The sequence below is a fragment of the Pristis pectinata genome, chromosome 6 (genome assembly GCF_009764475.1).
Source record: "Pristis pectinata isolate sPriPec2 chromosome 6, sPriPec2.1.pri, whole genome shotgun sequence".
Lineage (NCBI taxonomy): Eukaryota > Metazoa > Chordata > Chondrichthyes > Rhinopristiformes > Pristidae > Pristis > Pristis pectinata.
Genome location: NC_067410.1, coordinates 25052135 through 25075821, shown reverse-complemented (window position 1 = coordinate 25075821; position 23687 = coordinate 25052135). Strand labels below are relative to the sequence as shown.

General features: G+C 37.1%; 2 protein-coding genes across 4 annotated transcripts in view; both read left to right on the top strand.

Moving 5' to 3' along the window:
• LOC127571331 (protein TASOR-like) overlaps positions 1–23687 on the top strand; it is a 37619-nt gene that overhangs the window by 5510 nt on the left and 8422 nt on the right. The window contains 18 exon segments of the mRNA XM_052017620.1: positions 2200–2348; positions 2439–2531; positions 5031–5103; positions 5279–5370; positions 5792–5814; positions 5816–5927; positions 6108–6235; positions 7577–7596; positions 9291–9396; positions 12063–12166; positions 12603–12701; positions 12817–12869; positions 12967–13036; positions 13151–13222; positions 15395–15519; positions 15984–16128; positions 19048–19461; positions 22290–23314. Of these exon segments, the coding sequence (XP_051873580.1) occupies positions 2200–2348; positions 2439–2531; positions 5031–5103; positions 5279–5370; positions 5792–5814; positions 5816–5927; positions 6108–6235; positions 7577–7596; positions 9291–9396; positions 12063–12166; positions 12603–12701; positions 12817–12869; positions 12967–13036; positions 13151–13222; positions 15395–15519; positions 15984–16128; positions 19048–19461; positions 22290–23314 (2903 nt within the window).
• Positions 15530–22470, top strand: LOC127571457 (uncharacterized). Of its 3 annotated transcripts, none has more exons than XM_052017850.1 (4): positions 15530–16128; positions 19048–19577; positions 21519–21656; positions 22332–22470. In XM_052017850.1, the coding sequence occupies exons 1-3, from the start codon at positions 16017–16019 to the stop codon at positions 21651–21653; spliced, it is 777 nt and encodes a 258-aa protein (XP_051873810.1). In that variant the 5' UTR covers positions 15530–16016; the 3' UTR covers positions 21654–21656; positions 22332–22470. The 3 variants fall into 3 exon arrangements, with proteins under 3 accessions (XP_051873810.1, XP_051873809.1, XP_051873808.1); XM_052017849.1 differs by having other exon boundaries at positions 21516–21656; XM_052017848.1 differs by having other exon boundaries at positions 21513–21656.

Genomic DNA, 23687 nt, shown 5'->3' with positions numbered 1-23687 from the left:
GCACTCAACACTGATTTCAACATTTTTGGGAACCAGTTTTTCAAGTTTGTATTGGAACTGGGCAGTTTATGATGTAAAGTCTTCAACATGTAACATTCACTCATTTCTTCCTCTTAACCAATGTTGCCTGGCCTGCTGAGTGCTTCTGAATTATCTGTTTTAATTTCAAGTTAATGCCATCTGCATTTTTAAAAATTTTTATGGCCTGAGTATGGTTGCTGAATTCTCTGTTGTTGACCTATGGCAAGAGCTTAAATTAAAATATAGCAGTCCTGGTGAAGGGTCTCGACCCAAAACATCGACTGTTCATTCTCCCCCACCCCCACAGATGCTGCCTGATCCACTGAGTTCCTCCAACAACTCGTTTTTTTTTGCTCCAGTTCCAGCATCTGCAGTATCTTGTCTCCACTTTAACAAATTCATTTTGTACATTGTTTGCATTAGTCAACTAAGTTTTTTTAATATTGTTGCCCTTCTGAATTTGTGCCCTTTCTAGAGATGGTGCATTTATTTAAAGATGTATTTGTTATGCAACTTTAGTAGAATATTTGTATAATAGAAATTTATGTTAAACTGCTGAAATCTTATTAAGTGTGATGAACAATCCTCATATATCAACATTGGAGAAGCTGTAAAGATAGAAAAATACACAACAGGAAAGTTGGGGAAAACTGGGAATTGGTTTAGAAATTTTTTTAGTGGTTTTGTAGTATCTTGCGAAGCCATTGTTAATACTGCAGTGCTTCAAAGTGCCTTCTGAAAGTATATAAGAGAGCAGAGATCACTTCTGCTTGGTGCCAGGTTGAGGTTACAGCATGGAAAGATGCCATTTACTGTGAGTCTGCACTGAATCTGCAAGAGCAGTTCAGCTGTTTTCACTTTTCCCATTACCCACAAATTCTTATCTAGCTCCTTTTCAAATATTCCCTTTTGAATCTGCCGCTGCTGCTACCCCAGGAGGTACATTTCGGCCCTAACCACTCGTATTTGGGGGGGAAATCATTGTCACTTTTCTTTTTTTTGCCAATCACCTTCATTCTCTGTCCCCTTGCTCTTGAATCTTGAGTGTGCAGGCAAAGTATTCTGCAGTTGGGGCAGGTTGGTGAACGACCTTTTCTACTCCAGAGGTTCAGTTTAAGATCCGTCTTGTATGCTTCAATTTAAAACTCAGCAATGGTTTCAAGTTGGACCTGCAAGTGTGTATGTAGACAAGTGTTATCTTGCATATTGTAACTCTCATCTGAAGTTGGTGTCTTCTACGAAACATATGTGCTCAGTTGTGAGTTTGAAATAAAACCCGTCCTCACTAAAATATCAAGTATATTAGGCAGGGGCAATGGAAATTTACTCTTTTGACAAATAGTGTCTTTTCAAAAAAACTGCAGAAACAATGCCAACAAAAGTAACCAGGATGAATAATGGAGGTGCAGCATAACACATTTCAGAAATTTTCTTGGCTTCAAATAAGGGCAACTTGACTGAACCATTTCTTTAGGAGATAAAACAGCATGTGGTCCATGATAGAATTTAAAAATAAACACAGAATGCTAGAAGAACTCAGCAGTTCAGGCAGCATTGTGTTCACCACAGCTGCTTGCTTTCTGTTCCGTATGCAATTTTGAATGCAAATTCTACTGCTCCTTTAATCCCGGAAGCTTCAATTCTGTTCATGTCCATTGTAAGCTACTTTGCTACATGACTTTTGAAAGTTCACAGGCTTCAACCACTACCTTCAATTTCATCAGCAAATCTGCCCTATTGTTAAATTATATTTTTCTCTTGCCACTAAAATAGTATTAGCTGTTTTCTGTTTCTAAAAGCGTTGGTACCCCTGCTCTGGCTTGAAAGGTCTAGCAGGCAATTTATTTGCATCACACTGTGTATTGCAATAATAGTACCATGTGTTTTTCAGTGGTGTTATGTTTGAGCCCTGATAACATTACTCAAAACAATTTATATATCAAGGCTTATGGCAAAAGGCTCAGTGCTTCTGCTGTAGTGACCAGGATTTGATTACTAAATGTAAAATTAGAAGTTTACTTTTCCTGTTTTCTGTAATAAGTAATAAATAGTACAAGTATCACAATCTCATACTGTTTGATGAAATTTGAGGCACTAGACCGATATGGAAACTTGTTCTTGTTGGATTGAGTGGAAAAATCAAGTCCTGTTGTATTAATTGAATAAATTTACTTTCAGACCTCTGTCAACTAGTACCAGTGGGCCCCAGAGAATTTAAACAAGACATTTTGAAAATTCTCAATTCTTCTTGCCTGGAGTCTTCATCAAGTGCTAACTTTACCTACACGAAAGCTAGGTTGGTTCATAATGAAAGACTAGAGAGGGAGGTTGGTCTATTTCATCATTTTGACTTGATTTGTTGCAAATATTCTTTCCAGGTTGCATATATTTGAATATATTTTTTTAAATATTTCTAGTATGTGGAGAAAAGGAAAGAAATGAGAAATGAGGGCCGAACTGAAAAGGAGTTGGCAGAGTCTTATGCATTCTTGCTGCTTGACACATCTCAGGTGAGTTTTATTTATAATGTGAAATTTTTGAAACAAGCTTGATAAAAGCTAGGTTTATGTTGTGACGTATTGTGCCGTCAAAACACTTCCAGCATTTTGAAATTTAAATTTTCGAAATTACTGGGCTTTAATCAGCACTTACAATTCACTATTACATGAATTGCATGGGAGAGCTCTAACTTAAATTAGATTATCTTTGTTTTCATTTAGTACCTTAACCAACATATTCAAAATTTCTGTTCAAATATATCTTAAAACAGTGTGACAAAACTTGTCTGTAAATCACTGCTTCCACCAAATGGAAATGTCCACTTTTAAACTTGTGACAGTATCGTAATACTGATATACAAAATGTCTGTTAAGTGAATTCACCTAAGTGAAAAAGCATATCAATTAATATTCATCTAAGCACACTTTGCATTTGTAACATAAAGCCTGGCTTGATGAGTTCTACCGAAATCTTCTTTGCATACAAAATCTCATGACATTGCAGGTGAGCGCTATTATGCAAGTTTATTTGCATTTGTGGTCCAGATCCAGGGCTGTGATGCCTGCTTATTCCTCCAAACAAAATTTTTATTTGCTGTTCTTGATTGCTACTAAACTCCCTTGTGTCTTCTAACAGCAATATTATTACATCATTTAAAAAAAATGTAAACTCAAAAAAAAATCTGATCTAGTATTGTACCCTTTTTCTTTCTAAAGGCCTGGAATTTGTTTTGCTTTAAATTCACTTCATTACCCCCTAATTTGAGATTTCCAACTCAAACTTCTATCTCATGCTAATCAGATCTATTAATGCCTTCTCCAGTGCCCTCACAACTAGTTGTACCAACTTAATATTGGGAAAATGACTGTCTTGTATCTCAGCAGAATCAAAGCCTGTTTGAACTATTATCACTCTTCTTGCCTTTCTGCTTAATTGTTGACCCTCCATGATGAAAACAGCAGCAATCCACTGATCTCCTTGGCCATCACCTTAAGATAAATCTTTTACCTGTGGGTTTCTTTTCTCCTCTTTCACTCTCTCAAAGGCCTGCCCCCTTTCTTGGCTTTGTTTTACCCTAAGTATTGGTTTCAAGATTTGCATTGGCCTTTAGTTCCTTTATTGTCCATTATTGTTACCAATTTGTTGTGTCTTTGCATAGCATCCACTTATACCTGCAGACTTTCCTTCGTTATGGGTACTTATTCAAGTATCACAGCATCCACTTTACTGATAACTGCAGATTTTCCTTTGTTATGAGTGCTTATTCAAGCATTATCCACCTGTTTTCAAAATTCCACTAAGGTATTATTGATTTATCCATTATTTCTGCTTAATCTCTTCCCATCCTCCTCCCGTCCCTCCTGTTTGTGCATTGCCTTTTCAGCTGCTTTGAAGCATCTCTTTGACAAACACTGTAGAAATGTAGTGGAACTAACGTCCAGAGAAGCAAAATACCATAAGCTTGACAATACCAAAGGTAACAGGGCAGATTGATCATAACAGTACAACCAGCTTTAAGCTACCAGAATCCTTCAGAGAGCATATATGAAATGTTTGTCAGGAAAGCATGGAATTTTCTCTCAGTTATGAGGCAAAAGCTAGATCTTGAATGATTTCAGAATGTAATATAGGACAAATGGTAATATATATTACACCATCTTCATTCACCACACTATCCCATTCCCCTTGGTAGTACGTGTTTTTAGCTGGTTAAGTCAAAAGATTTTCATGATTTGGGGAAACCAGCAGGTAGATCTATTAGATTGGCAGACATCCATTCTGCTTACATTATAAGGACCCCTAAACTGGGAGATGTGTATTTCCTTTACCTGATTGCATTGCTGTGTGTATTCTCTATTGGTTTATGTGACATGGGGTAATTCAAAAGATTTGTGCAGATGAAGTATGGTTTTCTTATTTACTACAGTATATCAAGTGACTTGTTTTTCATTTTCACTTCAGGCTAAAATAGATTGGTGCAGGTTGTAGAGAGTTGTATGGCATTGGAGATCACGTGTGATACTGCCTGTTTTTTATGTCATGGTGGTATTTATATGTGCATGCAAATATTTGATGCCCACAGAATCAGCCTAATAAGCTTTAATTCTACAACATATGAAGTAAGTTTACAATCAAAACCCTACAAATCTTGACATTCCAAACTAGTTTTACCAGTAGTCACTGTTGTAACGTAGGACATGTGGCAGACAGCTGGTTTCCACAAACAGCATTGTGATAATGATTGGATAATCTGTTTAAGAGAGAACTACCTAGCTTTTTGAAAATGAAAAAATGATTCCAGAGAATCTCTTGCATACACCTGAGAAGATATAAGGGACGTTGATTTAAATCTTATCTGATAGATTGTACTTCCAACAGTGCAGCACTCTTTGCGTACTGCTCTGAAAAGTGAGGTTATATTTTTGTACTCAGGTTTCTGGAGTGGTTCAGGAGGGGAGATGGCTAAATCTTAATACTGAATTAATGTAGTTTAATTTGCCCCTTGCTAGGTTCCCACTATTTGTGAGAAAGGATTGGCTGTGGGAAATTCCAAAGTAACCATTCTCGGAAATCCTACAATGGGTAAGAAAAATCTTTGTTTAAGTTATGATTTGATATTTTTAAATGCTTAAAGTTGTACAGCTAGTTTGCTTAAATTCTTACTGGAAAGATTTTGAGCATTTATACTTTTCAGATCTAACCTAATGTAGTCTTTCAAAACTGAGACTAACTATTACCATTTTATCTTCCTCTTCAGGTATCTATCTTTCAAAATACTGTGATGTACTTCAACCCAATCCATTGGATAATGGAAGAAAGGCAGAGATAATAATTTTCAAAATCATAAAGGTATTTTTTTGTTTGTGACTTGTGCTTTCCGTCTTTGGATTTGTTTTCACATCTATCCTGCTACCTCAATTTCAACTTAATTCCTATGTGAAATAATGTACTTTTTAAAAATATTTTAATGTTAGCTTGCAGTAGATTAAGAGGGAAGAAAAGATTTCAGTGAATGTTGGAAGGGAAGATTGCTGTGTAGCAGGATTTTAATTTCTGATGTGCTTGTTGAATCTTTGGTCATCTAAGGGATAGGCAGAGAATGTAGAGTAGGTGACGGTCCCACTCTCATGAAATGGGCATTCATCTTGCTGAAATTATCTTCTTGAAGTATTCACAGGTGGCTGGAAATTGCTTATTTGAAAATGGTGTGTTGTTTTGATGTCTTTAACACAAATATTTAATTTTGACTTCATTAATTTTAATTTTTCAGGGAAGGGTAAAAGCTGTCTTTGATAACACTACAAAGAATTTCACACCCTCCAACACCAAAACACGATTGTCATGTTTTTAGAAACCTTGACCGGGTCATTTCGCTGTTCACTTACAGAGCATTTGATCTTACCCAGGTACCTTTTGAAAACTATATTTCATGACAATGTGCATTGCAATTTCCATTCCTTGAAAAAGCAAATGTTTAGAATTATTCATTGGTACTTTCTGAAAAATGAGAATGAGTTCACTGTTTTAAGCATGTATGTCTTACACAGAAATGTTTGTTTACCTTCATTATCACTTTAATTTTTCAGTTTTATCTTTATGAATTTGGAAATGAAGGCATAAGGCAATACCCAAGGCATGTTTGCCCCTATGCTGTGGTATCTTTCATTTATCAGGAAAATAAAATTCCTAACATGTCCAAACCAGTTACGATGAGGTAAGGAAAATGTGTGTTCTGAATTGTGCTTTCAGGTCATTGATCTGAAAAGTTACTTACTTTCTCCCTCCATAGAATACTGCCTGACTCATCAAGTATTTCCAGAACTTCCAGTGTTTCAGCAGACTGGGGAAAAAAATATATTGTTTTGGATGGCATCACCTCAGTGAGAACTGATATGGGTTTGAACCTTGAATCATGCTATGGCTTAGTAGCTTATTGTGCACAGAGTTAACACGTTGATGTAGTTTGTGTTTATGGTTTTTCCCATTATACTTCTAAAACTTGCTTTTATCTTCTCTCTATCACAAATGAAATTAATGTCTTTATTTAAAAACTGGGAAACTGGAAATACTTTAGAGGACTGGGTTTTCTTGACCTTATGGTTAAAGTATAAATAAATACTAGTTTCTAATTTAAACATCATCTTTTCAACAAACATTTCATCAAAGTAACAACTAATATTTATGTAACATCTTTTATCTTGGTTCATAAGTCCCAAAGTAGATTACAGGAATGTTAGCAAATAAATATTGTTCACCCAGTTGCAAAAGGAGATAAAAGCATGTTAAAGAGTTTAAGGAGCCTCTTGTATAAGGAAGGAGAAGTGCAGCAGAGGAGACATTTAGGGGGCTATTTCCAGAGTTTAGGACCAAAGCAATTGAAGGCGTGGCTGTCAAGTGAAGAGTTATACATAATTTGAATACTCAAAAGGCTCTAGATGGAGGTACAGATGCACACCTGAGGGCTGGCAAAGATTGGTGAGGGGCAAAGCCTTGAAGGGAATTGAAAACAGGTGAGAATTTTAAAACTGAAACAACTTGTAACTAGGCGTCAGTGTTGACCAGTGAATACTGGCTACAAATGATACGATGCATGTTATGACACACAGACAATAGAGTTTTCTTATGACCTCAAGTTTATAGTTGGAACAAGGGAGATTGACCAAGAGCGTGCCAGGACAATCAAGTCTTCAGACAACAAAGATGTGGATTATTAAAGATGTATTTGTCATTCATGTGTTAAATCAGATCATTAGCAGGATCAAGCTTCCATAATATTATTAAATTCAAAAGTTTGATGTATGTACATGTGTTCATTCCTACTCAACCTCTCTCCTACCTGAGCATTGAGTAATCTGTTGTCAGATGCTATCGTAAATATTGGTCACTTGCGGTGAAGTAATGGAGGGTGATGACAAGCAGGAATTTTATACAGGTCCAAAGGAATGAGGAAATTCTTGGTTAGGATTATTTGTGAAGACAGGCTGCTGTCCTCCTTTGTTTGAATTTTTTTGTGATACTTGGTTGCTTTTGTATAATACTGTCCTTTTTCTTGCAGCTTACAAGAGAATCATTCAGGTATGTTCCTGTGCATTACAAAAACAAAATATTGTAGATGTGTGAAATCTTAAATATAACCAGAAAATCCTCAGAGTATTCATTAGACGGCTTCTGTGAAAAGAGGAAAGGTGTTAGTATTTCAGACCAGTGGTATTTCACTTCTGAAATGCTAACAGCCTGAAATGTTAACTATCCTTTCCACAGAGACTTCTTGGCTTAATGTTTGCATATTTCCTGTTTTTGTATGTATTAGTATTTGTGTATTTACAGCAGAAAACATCAAGTTGTAATACCACAGAGTAATATATGTTCTATTTCCATAATTGACTAATGCCAAGGTGGGATCCTGGTTGAGGACCACAAAGATCTAATAAATCATTAAACAAAAAGTTCTCTGCTGTCCAAAGGAAACTTCAGAAAAACACAGAAGATCTTTTTGTTTCTGAAATTTAATATCATTCTAGTCCCAGCTTTCAAACTGATGACTATTGAACGGTTCCCTTATACGATGAGATGGACTCTGACCTCAAAATCTACCTTCTTGTGACCTTGCACCTTATTGTCTATCTGCACTGCACTTCCTCTGTAGCTGTGACACTTTACTCTGTACTGATATTGTTTTTACCTGTACTACCTCAATGCACTCTGTACTAACTCAATGTAACTGCACTGTGTAATGAATTGACCTGTACAATCGGTATGCAAGACAAGTTTTTTCACTGTACCTTGGTACAAGTGACAATAATATACCAATACCTTAGCAACATGCAGTGACACCGTAAGGACCTTGCCAAATTTGTTAGGAAAGCAATTGGTCGCATCAGCCCTAGCTAATAAGTTTAGGTTTTTGCTTCCAACTATATGAGATCTATACAAGCTGATTGAAAGGAGCACAGCATTAAATTAATTTGAGGTTACATGATGATCTTCATTTTGATAGTGCCATAAACACAGAGTTCCTTGTGTTCTAAGAGTTAAGCTTCTCTGAACTGTAGTTTGAAAGTCAAACCTGTGTTGCTATAGTCTACCTGAGCTATTAGATTGAATCTCAGCAGGCTTGCTCTGATTAGCAATTCAGAACTTCACTTCTGTTGGAATAGGTTTTGGGAAGAGGATGTTGGTTCAAACACAAATTTTTAATGAACATTACATGCATTTGTCAATATTGTGGATCTCTGCTGTTTCTTTAGAGCATGTTAAATGCTATGTGGTGTTCATCTTGATTATACACAGTCTTGGATATCTAATTCGTGACATATAGATAGTCATTAATATTTCTCAGTATTTTTCTTGGTACTTTCATTCCAGACACTTTTTTCTTTTAGTTTGCTTGGTATATGTGCTTCATTGTTTAGGATGTGAGGTATTAGTTTGATAATCGGGTTTGTACATTTTCATAGTAATCTAAATATCAAGAAATGGAGTTGTGTTCCAAGAGCTATGCATCTCAGAATATGTAGCTTGAAAGTTCATTTTGAACTTATGGGCTTGGTCCATCTATAACCAGCTTTTGGCATTTTTCTGGCCAATTGCAATCATACTGATCTGGTGGCATTTGATCACTTGATATTTTTAACTTCATAGGATTTCTGTTGCACCAATTATTTGAAACACTTGCATTGTCTCCATGATTAACAACAGATACTGGTTTATCATCTATTTAATTTTAGTTTCTTACCTGAGCATTTGAATTAAAAGTTATATCTGTTTAGGGAAGTCTTACTACACCATCTGGAAAGGACAGCTTATGAACAAAGGGAGGTTTCTGTGCTTTGGTTCTTTGCAGTCAGCTACCCAACCATTTCTGCCATTCAAATTGTAAGTAATTATTGCTTTATGTATTAGTTTAATTGGTGCTTTGGGGAAATTTGTGGATATTAATGGTGGGAATGACAATGAAATAATGAGGTCTAACACTTGTCTATGGGTGGAATAGGGTGCTACTCAAACTTGTACTATTTTGAAAGGATACTCTGAAACTGAAACCTTTCAAACGGTGAAGAGCAGTCTTTAATGGGTGAAGACAAAATGTATGCTAATGCTTGAATTTTGGGTGGAATTTTGACACCATAGTTGTGAAGTGTTCATTTAATAAGAATTTGACAAAGTTTTGTGTATCTGAGATGGTGCATGATCATGCTATTGAGTAGGGCGTATAATTGTGGTTTCCGTATATACCTTCCTAGCCTGACTGGTTGAGTATTTCCAGCATTTTTGAATCTTATCTATTTACCACTACTATACAATATTATATTCACTGCTGTTTTTTGTTTCCATAATAATATCAAGGCCAGTGGAATTAATTTCTATTATATGGGCCAACAGAGTCCAAACACTACTACAGTACCCTCATTAAATTTTTTTTTTGCTTGGAGTCAGAGTACTACAGCACAGAAACAGGCTTTTTCACCCATCTAGTCCATGCCGACCTAATCTTCTGCCTAGTACCATCTACCTGGACCATATCCCTCCAACCCCCTCCCATCTGTATACCTATCTAAACTTTCTCTTAAGCGTTACAGTTGAACCTCATCTACCACTTCCGCTGGCAGCTCGTTTCACACTCTCACCACCCTCTGAGTGAAGAAGTTTCCCCTCTTATTCCCCTTAAATATTTCACCTTTCACCCTGAACCTATGACTTCTTGTTCTAGTCTCACTTAACCTGAGGGGGAAAAGCCTGCATCAACTTAAATTATTTCATGAAGGTAAATTGTATTTGATCAACTTTGATTAAGTTGGTCAAATACAATTTACCTTCATGAAATAATTTACTTTCATTTGTTAGCCCATACTCTTCCAAATGCCATTCACTCTCACTAATTAAGTTGATTGGCTTGTATTAGCCAGGTTTCTGTCCCATAAGTAGTAATGTAATATTTGTAGTCCTTCTGCACTTTGTCTAAGAAGGATTGGAAGATTGTGGCTCGAGTCTTGTAGTTTCCATCCTTGCATCAAAGATTAGGAAAGAAAGTTCTTTAGATTTAAATGTAACTGTTGATTTAGCATCATTTACCATCTCTGTGTATAGTAGCATTTCTTGACTTGTATAAATCGATTTTGGATGAGTCTGGTTATAATCTTTATAATTTACTCTCCAATCCGAGACTCCCTTACAAGTGGAATGATTCTTTCGTTGACTCTAAATTCAAAGGGTACAGCCCTGGTTGTAATCTCCTCCTAACTTAACCCTTGAAGTCCAGATATTATTCTGGGAAATTTTAAGACTAGTATATCCTGTCCTAGAGTAGCAGGATCTAATTAAGGGTTTGCATTAGCTACCATATGCCAACATTCCATTAAGCTGCTTTTTTTAAAAGTAATTTTCTGCACTTGTCTCAACATTTTACGTATGTACATAGACTTAAGTCTCTTTGGACTTTAGTTGTTGGTAGACATGGATACTTATTCCCTTTTATTAATGGCAATTAATCTGTTCTTATATTGTCTTTATCCATTTTAACAATTTAGATTTTATTTCCTATAGTCAGCTTAGTTTTCTGCTGTATTATAATCTAGTTGAATATTTTCATCTTCGATTGTACCTTTTCCAAAAATGTGCTTGGCATGATATTATGATCACTCTTAATGAAACAAGTTCCATTTCATTCAGATCTAGTTGCAACTCTGCTTCCTTCCCCATTGGGCTAAAAACATTATGATCAATAAAGTTCTCGACTGTATGTTTAAATTCTTCTTTCACCTCTGTCCTAGTCAATATTAGGATACATGCTCTATCACCACCACTTTGCATCTTCATATTTGTGAGTATATCTGCTCTATATGGTGGGCCTATGGAATATACCAGTAGACTTCCCTGAATATCTGATAGCTGGAAATATTAATTCCCCCCTCCACACCCCTTCATAGAATCAAATGCTGAATAACTTCTTTTGAACTTTAACAATTGTAAGGTTATGAGCCCCTCTCCTTGGGTGATGAGTGTTGACTCAATGTAACCAAATTTGAAAGTGCTACCCTTTACGCCTGATGTGGTTTCAGTTACAATGAAAAATGTATCTGCACATTAAGACAAGCATTTTAATTTCGACAACATTTTTGTCTATCAATGGATTAGTGGGGAGCTGGGGATATTGGCTGGGCTCACAGCAAGTTGTCTACCACTCTACTTCAGTCATCTCATTCAAAGCAAACGGATTAAAGGAAGTGCAATGCAACCTCTAGAACGATAAAAGCAGAATAGTTTCTCCAGTGAATTGCACTAAAGGGAGGCTAGTTGCATTTCAGATTATGAGCATATTATTGGTCGTGGTTATCATAATAGCAGTGTGATCACCAGGCTTAATGGAGAATTACAAGGCTGGAAATGGTGTCATCACTGAATGCAGTATTGTAGTTCATCACCGTTAATGTATGGTTAAATATTACCTTTTCATCTCTAATTGTTTTAAGTGGAATGCATGTCTTTCTTGCTTTTGTTGAATTTGCAGATCTTATTTAATCAAACCTTTCCCCTTCACTTAGGCCTGAGAAACTTGACATCAATACGGTAATGAGTGTTGATTGCTTGAAAAATAAAATTCCAGTGACTGTATTCCGAAAACAACTTTCTCTGGGACGCCGAGAAGGTGAGAACTTGTTTAAATACATTTGTATTGACCTTTTTTTTAATTCGAATTCTCCCTCTTGCCTTTTGAAGACAGCTGTCATTTAAGTAAATTTACTTCACAGTGTCAACTCAGCTGTGATTCTAGTCATCCCCAGATCTCTGGTTTTGTGTAATTAGAGAGGGAGGGAATAGTTGGTCAATATCTGCCTTTGCTCTGCCCCTTAAATTAGTACATTTCCATATGTTATCATCTTTGTGTTCAGAGGAGTAAACCTAAAAATTAGCCTTTATATACACTGTCCCTTTATCACCTCTATTTGGCAATTACAAATGGTGTTGTGTCCTTGAAGATAATTGACTTGTAAATTTTCGTACGGCTAGTGTCTCATGTTAAAATATTAGGCTACCAGGTTCTGTTAAATAATGTTCAGCATCAATTTACCTTTCTCCCCCAGTACTGAAGAGTGGATTGTATTATAGCTTGTATGAACTTGTGGAACAAAGCAAAACGGGAAGGAATTTGGAGCCTCTGCTTCATAAACTAGAGGAGGAAAGCTAGTGAGTTATGTGTTCGGTTGTATGTATAATATATTGAAAACGTATAGTTAAAATCATTTGACTGAGTTCATTTTAATTAGATAATTCATTTCAAACATGATTGCTCTTTAGTATTAAAGCTAACAAAAAATTATACCATCTATTCTGTTGAACTTGTATGCCGAGTATTGTCACTTTTTTTTAACCTGTTGTCCCAATGCTGTTTTCTACATCCTGTTTGTTTTTTGCAATCATTTAAAGGCTTAATATCTTTAACCATAGATTCTTATAAAACCCTTGGATGATCGTGGATTTCTGCTTTTATTTTCTCCCTTAGAGATGGCAGATAATGGTAAGCAATTCCTGAGTTTTATATGGAACAATGTTATAGTAGTTGGGTTTAGGAAACTTTAAAATTTTGGTACATCCATAACACCTGTTCTGAATGCATTTTTGTTTAATGCAGAATCTCAAAACTCGAAGCCCAAGTTTCTTCAAGCACTATTTTTGTTTCCAGAGTCAAGAATGAATGGTGTTGGTGAGTTAAATCATTAAATTCAAATGTCCAGAAGTAATTTGCAGAAAATCAGTCCCCTTAATAAATGCAAAAGATACTTGTATCTCATTGTGGCATTTAACTAATGCTGTAATTGCTATTTCTCTTTGCGTTTAATTTTTTCCACCACCTTTTCAGTAAAAGCAGAACTTCTGTGACGTAGTGTAGCTGGGTGATCTGAAAACAATAGTTATTACTTGCCCTATTTTGGGTGAGATCAACACTGGAAATGGTTTTCCCAATAATTAGGATTCAGATCCTTTTTTTAGTGCAATTGTTTTAATTGGATTATTTCTATTTTACATTGAATTAAAATAAATATTGCCAATCTTAATCTAAAAGCAAAAAACTGCAGATGCTGGAAATCTGAAATAAAAATGGAAAATGCTGCAAGTACCTAGCAGGACATGCAGCATTTCAGGAGAAATAAATATGTTAATGTTTCAGGTCAATCAAAACTAATAAGTTAAGAGTCAAAACTATCTTAATTGAAGAAGAAGAGTGGAGTGACCAAAGGAAATGTCTGTAATAGGATGAATACCAAAGAGACTGAATGATACAATTGGTGGTGGTGCTAGCTGAGAGAGGGTGAGGAAAGTTTGTTAATCAAAGCTGCTGTATGGAAGAGACGTAAAAAAAGAGATGAATGAAAACGGAGAAAAAAAAATGCTGGGACTATGAGACATAAGACACTCCAGTTGCTAGAAATCTGAAATAAAAGAGAATGCTGGAAAACCCACATAATCAGGCAGCTTGGTGGGGTAAGGATAACTGAATTAATGTTAGAGTTTGATCAATCATCAAAGCTGGCCAGGTTCCGATATAAACCGAAAAGGCTGGTTAACTGAAATTGTTGAACTTCATGTGTCCTGAGGGCTGTAATGTGTTAAGTTGGAAAGTGCATAGCTGCTTTGCAGAACATCTCCATTCACTTTGTAAGGATGACCCAGAGCTTCCAGTTGACTTTTGCTTTAATTCTTTGCTCCACTCCCACTTTAACCTCTTTCTTCGGCTTCCTACACTAATAATGCTGAACATTAGCTCCTACTAGCTGCTCAACATTGAATTGAACAATTTCACAATACCATTCTTTCCATTTTGTTTCCAAGCTAGCCTGTTCTGCTGAATATTTGTGAACCTGAAACTTAAACTCTTTTTTTTCTCTGAATAGATACTGCTTGATCTACTGAATATTTTCAGCATTCTCTTTTGTATCACATTTACAGCAACTGCATTGTTTTGTATCTCACATTTCCAATTTTGCTTTTTTTTGCTGTCCTCTTCATTCATTTCCTCTACATTTTCAGACAAATCAGCTTGATTAACAAGCCTTTGCCACCTTCACTAAGCCAGCACCTCCATCTGTCATTTATACTCTCTGGACATGCCTGTGATAGGGTGGAAACCATTGATTCTCCCCACCCCTTCCACCATCTCTGCAACTTAAAACATTTGATTTCTAACTTTAAATTTACCTAGTTCTGATGAAAGGACACTGACCTGAAATGTTAACTCTACTTATCTCTCCACAACCTGGTCTGCTGGGTATTTTCAGCATTTCATGTTTTTATTTCTAACCTTGTTCATTACAGTGAAAATATTCCTTCACTCATGGTTTGAACAGTTACTGTGTGATGTATTTTTAAAATTTTACAACTAGTTTCCATAACTTGTTCTGAAAAGAGAATTTGTTCCAAAATTAGACATGAGATTCTGCAGATGCTAGGACCTGGAGCAACACACACAAAATGCTGGAGGAACTCTGCAGGCCAGGCAGCATCTATGGAAGGAAATAAACAGTCGACGTTTTGGGTCGAGACCCTTTATAAGGACTAGAAAGGAAGAGGGCAGAAGCCAGAATAAAACTGGAGAGGGAGGGAGCACATCTCCCTCCTCCCCCTGTGTTCCTCCTTCCCTACCCGCTACCTTTTTATTCTGGCTTCTGCCCTCTTCCTTTCAAGTCATGTTGAAGGGTCTCAACCTGAAACATTGACTGTTTATTTCCCTCCATAGGTGCTGCCTGACCTGCAGGGTTCCTCCAGCATTTTGTGTGTGTTGTTCAAAAATTAGTTTTCTCACCTCTGACTTGTATTTTAACGGCTGTTAGTCTATGCTTGGTTTATTAAGCTGGTGGCTGTTTGTGTTCTTTTGTAGAAAACGTGAGGAGAAATACTAAATGTATTCCAACTGTACACAATGACCCCGAGGCAATACCCCAGCTGTCAAAGATTATACCTGCACTACATTTCGCTCTGGATAAAATTCGAAAGAGCTGCCTTGTAGCTTAAAGCAAGCAACCATAGATGCAGCATTTGAAAATAATGTAACTGATTACCTGAAGAATTCTCTGCAAAAGAGGCTTTTGCTGAAAATGGGAAGCTTCCTCAATTCACTATTCCCACATATGAGGAGAAACGTTTTCTTTGGTCAGGCAGAAGAGATCAAATTTACCAAGAATCTTGCGCTCTTACTTTTTTTACCCTCATCGCTATCAGTTTGATGTTTTTAAAGCTGTGGAGATGTTAAACCACTATCCTAGTCCTGATACGGAGATACTTGGCCCTGCTATGTGTGCTGGAGGGGAGCAGGGATTTGATGATCCTGTGCCAGATGTTACTGCTCCGAAACCAGGGAATCCTCAAATAAAAAACATTGCAGTTGACAGTAATTTCCTTATGCCTTCTGATAATATGGCTGATTATGATCCTGATAAAATCCAAGAGCTTATTGACTTGATTTACAGCAGGAAAAGGCTTGGCCCAGGGAGGCTAGTGCAATGAATATTGAAAGGCTTGCACACTGTATATCTGACAAAGATGATCTTGGATTGAAAAGAAAATTGGAATTTGTTTCTGAGCGGAGTCACAAGCAAATGAAGATCAATCAAGGTAATAAAAATGGCACATTGTGCACTATAAAAAAGAATAGAATATTAAACTTTATGGTATATTGAGGATAGAATGCTTAATATAATGGTTATCAATTTTTAGCTTTTGGCCATGGTTTGAATGCACCCTAAATGAATGGAATGAAATTGGTAGTCTTCAAGGATTTTGTGAAATGGTGTGCAGTCAGTTTAATCCCAATCACTTGCAGGGATGAGGGTAAAATTGGCTCTTGGGTCTAAATAGTTGTGGGTTGAAGGTCCATGTACAGACTAAAGGCTTTATAGTGGGCAATGGCAAAGTGAAAAATGGCAGAAAATGCTGGAATTACTCAACAGGTATGGAACATCTATGGAGAGAGAAATGCTGTAGACATTTCAGGTCCACGACCCTTTGTCACGCTGAAACATTAACTTTTCTTTTACTGCAGATGCCATTTGACATGGGAGTTTTTCCATATATCACATAGAGTAGGTTGGTGATTGAGGTGCAAACTTTCACACTGGTTAGGTGGTGTTACTTCTCGGGATGAAATTAAGTGCATTATTTGGAAAGGAATGATGGAGACCTGTATTTGGCTCGCACTCTTTAGACCTGAAAGTATTGATGTCCATGCTGGATCTTTGCAATTTATTGGTGATTGTCTTCTTAGTGTTGACGTGATCAAGCACTAACTGGAGTAAAAAAAATATTTTTTAATCAATGTGAGTGTTGTTGAGAAGGATAGCTTTAACTTGAGACAAAAGAGACTGCAGATGCTGGAATCTGGAACAAAAAACACAATGCTGGAAGAACTCAACGGGTCAAGCAGCATATGTGGAGGCAAAAGGTGTGAGTTGCCATTTCGGATAGAGATCCTGCGTCAAGACACATACATCATCTCAAACTGAATCGCTAAGCCACACCTTTTGCCTCCGCAGATGCTGCTTTACCTGCTGAGTTCTTGCATTGTTTTCTTTTATCTTTAGCTTTTACCTGATGACCTTTAAAGATGACAAGCTGCTTAGTTGAAACATAGATCTTTGAGATAAAAGTACTTCCACTACTATTATGAATCAATTTCTAAGATTTTGACCCAATGACAATGAACAATTTTTTTTAAAAAGAACCATGGAAGAAAATTTTTTTTATTTTTAAAAATAATCATAAAAATTATTTTTCCTCATTTAATCTGTGTAAATCCTTTAATGTGGTTGGCCGATTAGCCAGCTCCAGCTGCAGTACTGATCTTAGAAAAGAACCAATGTGAAAAGAGGACTCCATGCCACTAGTTGCTGGATCTTTTCATGACTGTAGCAAGCATTATTGATATGCTGTTGGCTGAAACTCCAGGCCACCATAAGAACAATATCCACAGCTTTGAGTTGGAGAATTCCAAAGAGAAACAACTTGCAGACTGAAGAAATTCTTCCTTTTCTCAATCGTACTAGTCCAATCATTTTTCTGAGAACACCCCCAGTTCTGAGCTTTCCAGTTGATGAAAACAGCCTCTTGACAACTACCATGAACCTTGTTCAAGGAGATCACTCCCCCAGAGATTATAGGCCAAAATCCCCTCCTCACCAGGAGTCAATCTAGTAATGTGTATCCTTGCATTGGTTGAATCCTGTTCTTTGACTACCTCTTTAATGAAGGTGTCTTAATATCCTTGTAACTTAGATTAAACAGATTAGTAAAATTTTTGTATATACGACTGTGTGGCCAGATTCTGCTCTAACTCCATCTGCAAGTTTTCAGATGATACCACCATTGTAGGCCGTATCTCAAACAGCGATCAGTCGGAGTACAGGAAGGAGAGTGCTTAGTGGAATGGTGTCATGACAACAACCTTTCTCTCAATGTCAACAAAACAAAAGAGCTGGTCGTCGGCTTCAGGAAAGGGGGCAGTGTACATGCACCTGTCTACATCAATGGTGCTGAGGTCGAGAGCTTCAAGTTCCTGGGAGTGAACATCACCAACAGCCTGTCCTGGTCAAATCATGTAGATGCCACAGCCAAGAAAGCTCACCAGTACCTCTACTTCTTCAGGAGTCTAAAGAAATTCAGTTTCTCCCCTTTGACTCTCACCAACTTCTATCAAGGCACCATAGAAAGCATCCTATCTGGATGTATCACGGCTTGGGCAGAGCAACTGCTCTGCCCAGGACAGCAAGAAACTGCAGAGTTGTGGACACAGCCAGCCCAGCACATCACAGGACACCAGCTCCCCTCCTTGGACTCTGTCTATACCTCTCGCTGTCTTGGTGAAGCAGCCAGCATAATCAAAGACCCCATCCACCTGGGTCATTCTCTCTTCTCTCCCCTTCCATCGGGTAGAAGATACAGGAGCTTGAGGGCACGTACCACCAGCTGTCCTTGCTTCTACCCCACTGTGATAAGACTATTGAACAGTTCCCTTATACGATGAGTTGGACTTTGACCTAATGACCTACCTTGTTGTGACCTTGCACCTTATTGTCTACCTGCACTTTCTTGTAGCTGTGACACTTTACTCTGTACTGTTACTGTTTTTACCTGAACAGCCTCAATGCACAAACTCAATGTAACTGCACTGTGTAATGAATTGATTTGTACGATCGGTATGCAAGACAAGTTTTTCACTGTACCTTGGTACAAGTGGCAATAATAAACCAATACCAATTTCATGAGATTGTTTTTAAAAATTCCATATCTGACTCGAAAATAGAGGTTGCCCATGTCAGTCTGATAAGTGAGGCTTGGAATGCTGTTATCCTGAATTGGTGTGTATTTCTTACTTGGAAAACCTTACTAGCATTTCGCTAGCATTTTAATATTGTTTTCGAAATTGGAACAGATTTTTCTGCTTTCTGTGGAAGGTTTAACTATAATGACCAGAATCAGACACAATTGAGTAGGCCAATCCAAGATTCATCACACTTCCTTTTACTAATATCTTTGCAGGGTCATTGGGAGAGGATGCATCCAGGTTATCTGAATCAGTGCCTCAAGTGATGAATGGACTTGGTTTTGGTGATACTGATTTAAGACCGCATGATCAAACCACAGCATTGGCTCCAGATACTCAAAAACTTGTTGGCTTGCTGCTTGAAGTACTTAAATCTTCCACTTGTCAGAATCCTGGAACAGACTTTGAGTTCAACCAGGAAGTAAGGATGTCGGTTTGCCCTAATAGTGTTGACCTTCAACAAAACAGCGTGGATGATGGTTGGGATCAAAGCAATGTTTCAATTAACGAGGAAACAAAACTGAATCAGCAAAGCATTGATGGTCATACACCACAGAATGAACCAACAAAAGAGGAACACTCCCAAAAAGAGATTGTGTCTGGTCTTGAACAAGAAAGTCCTGGATTAGGTGATGGTGGCTCTGGTTTATCACATAATGATGACATTCATTTCAGAATAAAAACAAATGATCAGTCTTCTGGAGAACATTCATTGCAATTAGGCTTGAAGGCAGAGTATCCAGAGGTAAGGCTTGCTGTCCATGTTTTTCCATTTGCCCACTGCTTGGAAAAATATTATTCTGTGAATTGCTGAATAACTAGCTTTATTATACAAGTAGCTCTAATTCACAAGTTAAAATTAAAAATGTGGGAAATTTACAGGGTGTGTTCAGTAACGATGTAGGTCTTATTTGAGGGTAACTAGAGGCAAAGTGAGATGGGAAAGAACAGATATCTGATTGCATAACTTACTGTCTCAACTTGCATCACTTCTATCACTTATAGGCCAGTACCTAGCATGTGTCTATGCCTACTGTTATAAAGCTCAGTAATCTCCCTTGTAAACATCAATTCCATAAAATATTGAGTGAACGTGATTTCAAGTATGCTGTATGTAATTTCCATTCTTGATTCCAGGCAACATTTCTTCCATAGTCCTAATATTCTCTCAATCTCTGCATTGTCCTGAAGTTTGGAATTCCATACCCCAATATCATCTGGGTTATTAATAAATAGATCACGAGTGCCTCAGCACAAGTAACTGTTCTTAGAGCAGTTGTTTAACTTTCTGCCTGTGTAGACATGTGCAAATTAATATACTTCAGCTTCCCACTGAATATTATGATGCATAGTCTTCCATGTTGCATGATTTGACTCCCATGTAGAGTGAGATAGGTGAGCTATGTAACGTTCAGGCACGGGAAGCTAGGCCTCTTTTTAACGTCAGCTGATTACCTCTAGATGATTGTGAGTACTGGTAATTCACAGCTTGAGGGGTAGAGTAAAAGGGAAGGGTATCCTGGTGTCACCTTATTACACTAAGGTTATTGTAATTTCTCAACTTGAAGTAAAGATATTTCATGACTGAATAAGGAATTCTTTCATCATTCCCTAAAAATCCTAATCAGGACTTCTGCACAGCTCGCAGTAATTTAACTCGTTGTAAGCGTAGGTAGGCCAAGGAAGGTTCCTACAAAAGTCGGGCTCCCTCTAACCACTAAGCTAGTGACTTCTAAAAACTGCTTCTACTATACTAAATTTGAATAAATGTTAAGTATTTGTAAAGAATTTTCTGTCAAGATGATCATAAGAATTTCATGATCACTTCGGGGATTATTCTTGAAAAAGCCTCAAATTTCCTCATGATGCCTTATCTCCCTTGCAGTGTCAGAAAACAGTCCCGTGTCTGACTAAACTGTGACAGTGACAAGGGAATACTCGAAGAACCCCATCTTTGTAGACAATCTGAACTATTTGAAATCTTCCAATTGTTTCCAAAAATGGTATCTTCTAGATAGCATTTGCAATTGTATTAACACTGTAACTGACTGAGTATTGTTATTATACCTGATGCAGAGTAATCATTTAAAACTGCATGCTGTGCACAAGTTGTTCATTCAGGTCTGGCTTGTGAGGCACTCCATACCTCTGATTTCCAAGTTGCTATGATAATTTCTGTGTCCGCTGATACCTTTTCCTACTTTTAGCTGCTTTTGTTTCCTCTAAATATGTGAAGCTGTTTGTACAAAGGCAAAGAAGACTTAAACATGACTATACAGTTATCTTGGCTTTTCTTCCAGTAACATAAGTGTGATGGTAGGGTGACAGGAAAATAACTGGAGGAATGCCTAAGGCTGGCTTACATGTGATGGGGCTGAATGACTTCCTATGTTGTAAGAAAAATATGAGAAAAATATTAAAATTATGTTTGTCTATATTAACATTAGACAGCTTGTCTGACCAAATTGATGAAGTTGGAGTCTTTAATGGACCATAAACATTTATGGCTTTACTCTGGATTATTTCTTCAAACCTTCATAAGAAAAATGATTGAAATTTTTTAGGGTAGAAATTGAGCTTATCTGAGAAAGATTAACTCCCATTGCACGATAAGGGTATCATTGAGGAGATGTCAGTTTATTCTGATTGCTGAATTGTTATGCTCTTTTCTACTATTGAGGAGCAGAGTATGGGAAATGTAAGCAGTCCTGAAGGATGTAGTCCTTGTACAACTGCCTCCCATGACCAGCTGTACAGCAAGAAGATGACTACCTCTGATTGTACCATTGATGGTGAAATCAACTGGAACTTATTCCCATAACTGGTAAGACATTTCTATTTGAGAAAAAGATTATATATAGTGAGTACAAAATTGATTGCCTTCATCTCTTCAAAATCTTACAATTGTGGGAGGGGAACAGATCTTTTTTTAAGAAAAAAGATCAGATGTCATACAATTTTCCGATCTTGATCATTGTGTGAATTTTCTCACTTTATGATAACTTTCCTTCTCTCTCCCTATATCCCACCTACCCTTTCCTGAAGGCAGTATATTATCTTGCCTCATGGCAACTAAAGTTAGGTTTATAAGTTATGTACTAGAGTGCATTGCTTGAAGTTAGTTGACGTAGTTCAAAGAAAGTTAACAAGCTTTGACTTGGACTCTTTAATTTCTATATATTATGTTCCTTTAAAATACACTGCAACAAAAATTTTGAGCAGTTGGGAAGGTTCCTGTGTGTTGTAGGAACTGACTGTGAATTTCACAGTTAAAACATTGACACATCTTCAAATCATTCACTGGAACATCAATTTATTGAAATATTAATTTTAAAATTTACGCTCTGCACTATTGGTGTTCTGGTTTAATAAAATGATTAGCAGCAAATCTTAAACGTTACTAGAACACCTGTGTGTCAGGTTTGTAGTGTTCGATAATAGTTGTCTCCATTTGTAGATATGAAATCACGGATTGAACAACTGTTCTATTTACCACCAGAGGATTCATGTCCTGATGATCCACGGGTTATAAATCGGAAGTCAAATATTAATCATTATCAGTCGCCTTCAGATTCTGATACTGGAGTAGGCAGCGTTTTAAAAGAATATTCCAAGGATTTCCATCACCCTGTTGCAACTTGTGGGACCAATGGCCATTTGTTTGATCTAAAAGATGATTCGGCTTCAGCAATTGAAAATACTGTTAAATTAGAGTACCACAAATTCTCGGACAAAATGAAGCAATTGCTCAAGAGAGAGAAAGTTCAATATGGCTCTGACAACAAAAGACTGATGCTTTCTGCTGCACAGAAGGTTTCGATGCTTTCCAAATATTCAAGTATTCAATCACACCATATTCCTGTCCAAAGGTACATAAATCAATTACGCAAAAGGATGAACTCAATAATTTCTGACTCGTGTCCTGATGCGTCTCGCACAAATTTCCATCTTTATCCATCTCCAGAACTAGTTCAGAGAAAGCAAAAAAAGATTGAAGTCTGTGGTGAAATTGTACAGCCGTGCACAGATTCACAGCTAAAAGCCTTTCTCTGCTTGACAGAAGAGTCCAGCCAATGTAGCAAATCAGTGCATGAAGAATCAATTCCCTGTCAAAACATTAGGGGGCCTGAAAAGGGTCCAGAAAGTGTTGTCTCACTTGCTGAGAATATTGTGCATTTGCAACGAAAGTCTGGACAAAGTACCTTTGATTCAAATTGCACAATTACAGTGGGAGAGGATTCAAGTTTGACATTGGATCAAACTCTGAGCTTTGGGAACCAGCAGGAAACAGCATGTCCGTTGCAAGAATCCAGTGGAATTGGAGGACTTTCTGAACCACAACCATGTCTAACCAACTTAATTCAAAGATTAAACCCAGAAGTCTTTTGCAGCCTGGTTGAAATTATCAAGGATGTTCAGAAGAATACAGTGAAGTTTTACATTTATGAGGTGGAGAAGACTTCTGTGTGTGCAGAAATTAAGGTATGGAGACACAAGTAATATCGTATTGTTCCATAATTGTTTTGTATTTCAGTAAAGCAGAAGATTAACCAAATTTTGACAGTATTAAATACTTTAGGTTATGTGTTTTACAGGAAGAATTATTTCTGCCATGAGTATATGGAGTATTACAGAAGTTTGGTCTGACCCCATTTGGAGCACTGCCTTCAGTTTTGTGCACTGTTTCTTGGGAGTAGACATACAGAAGCTTCATCAGAAGAGGGTTTTGTGATTAGGACAGATTGTATATATTTCCTTGAATTCTCTTGATTTAGTGGTGGAGGGTTGATTAAATTTGTGTTTAAATGGAGTTGTACAGAAGATCAGCCATAAACTATAACTGTGCGGTGGAAGA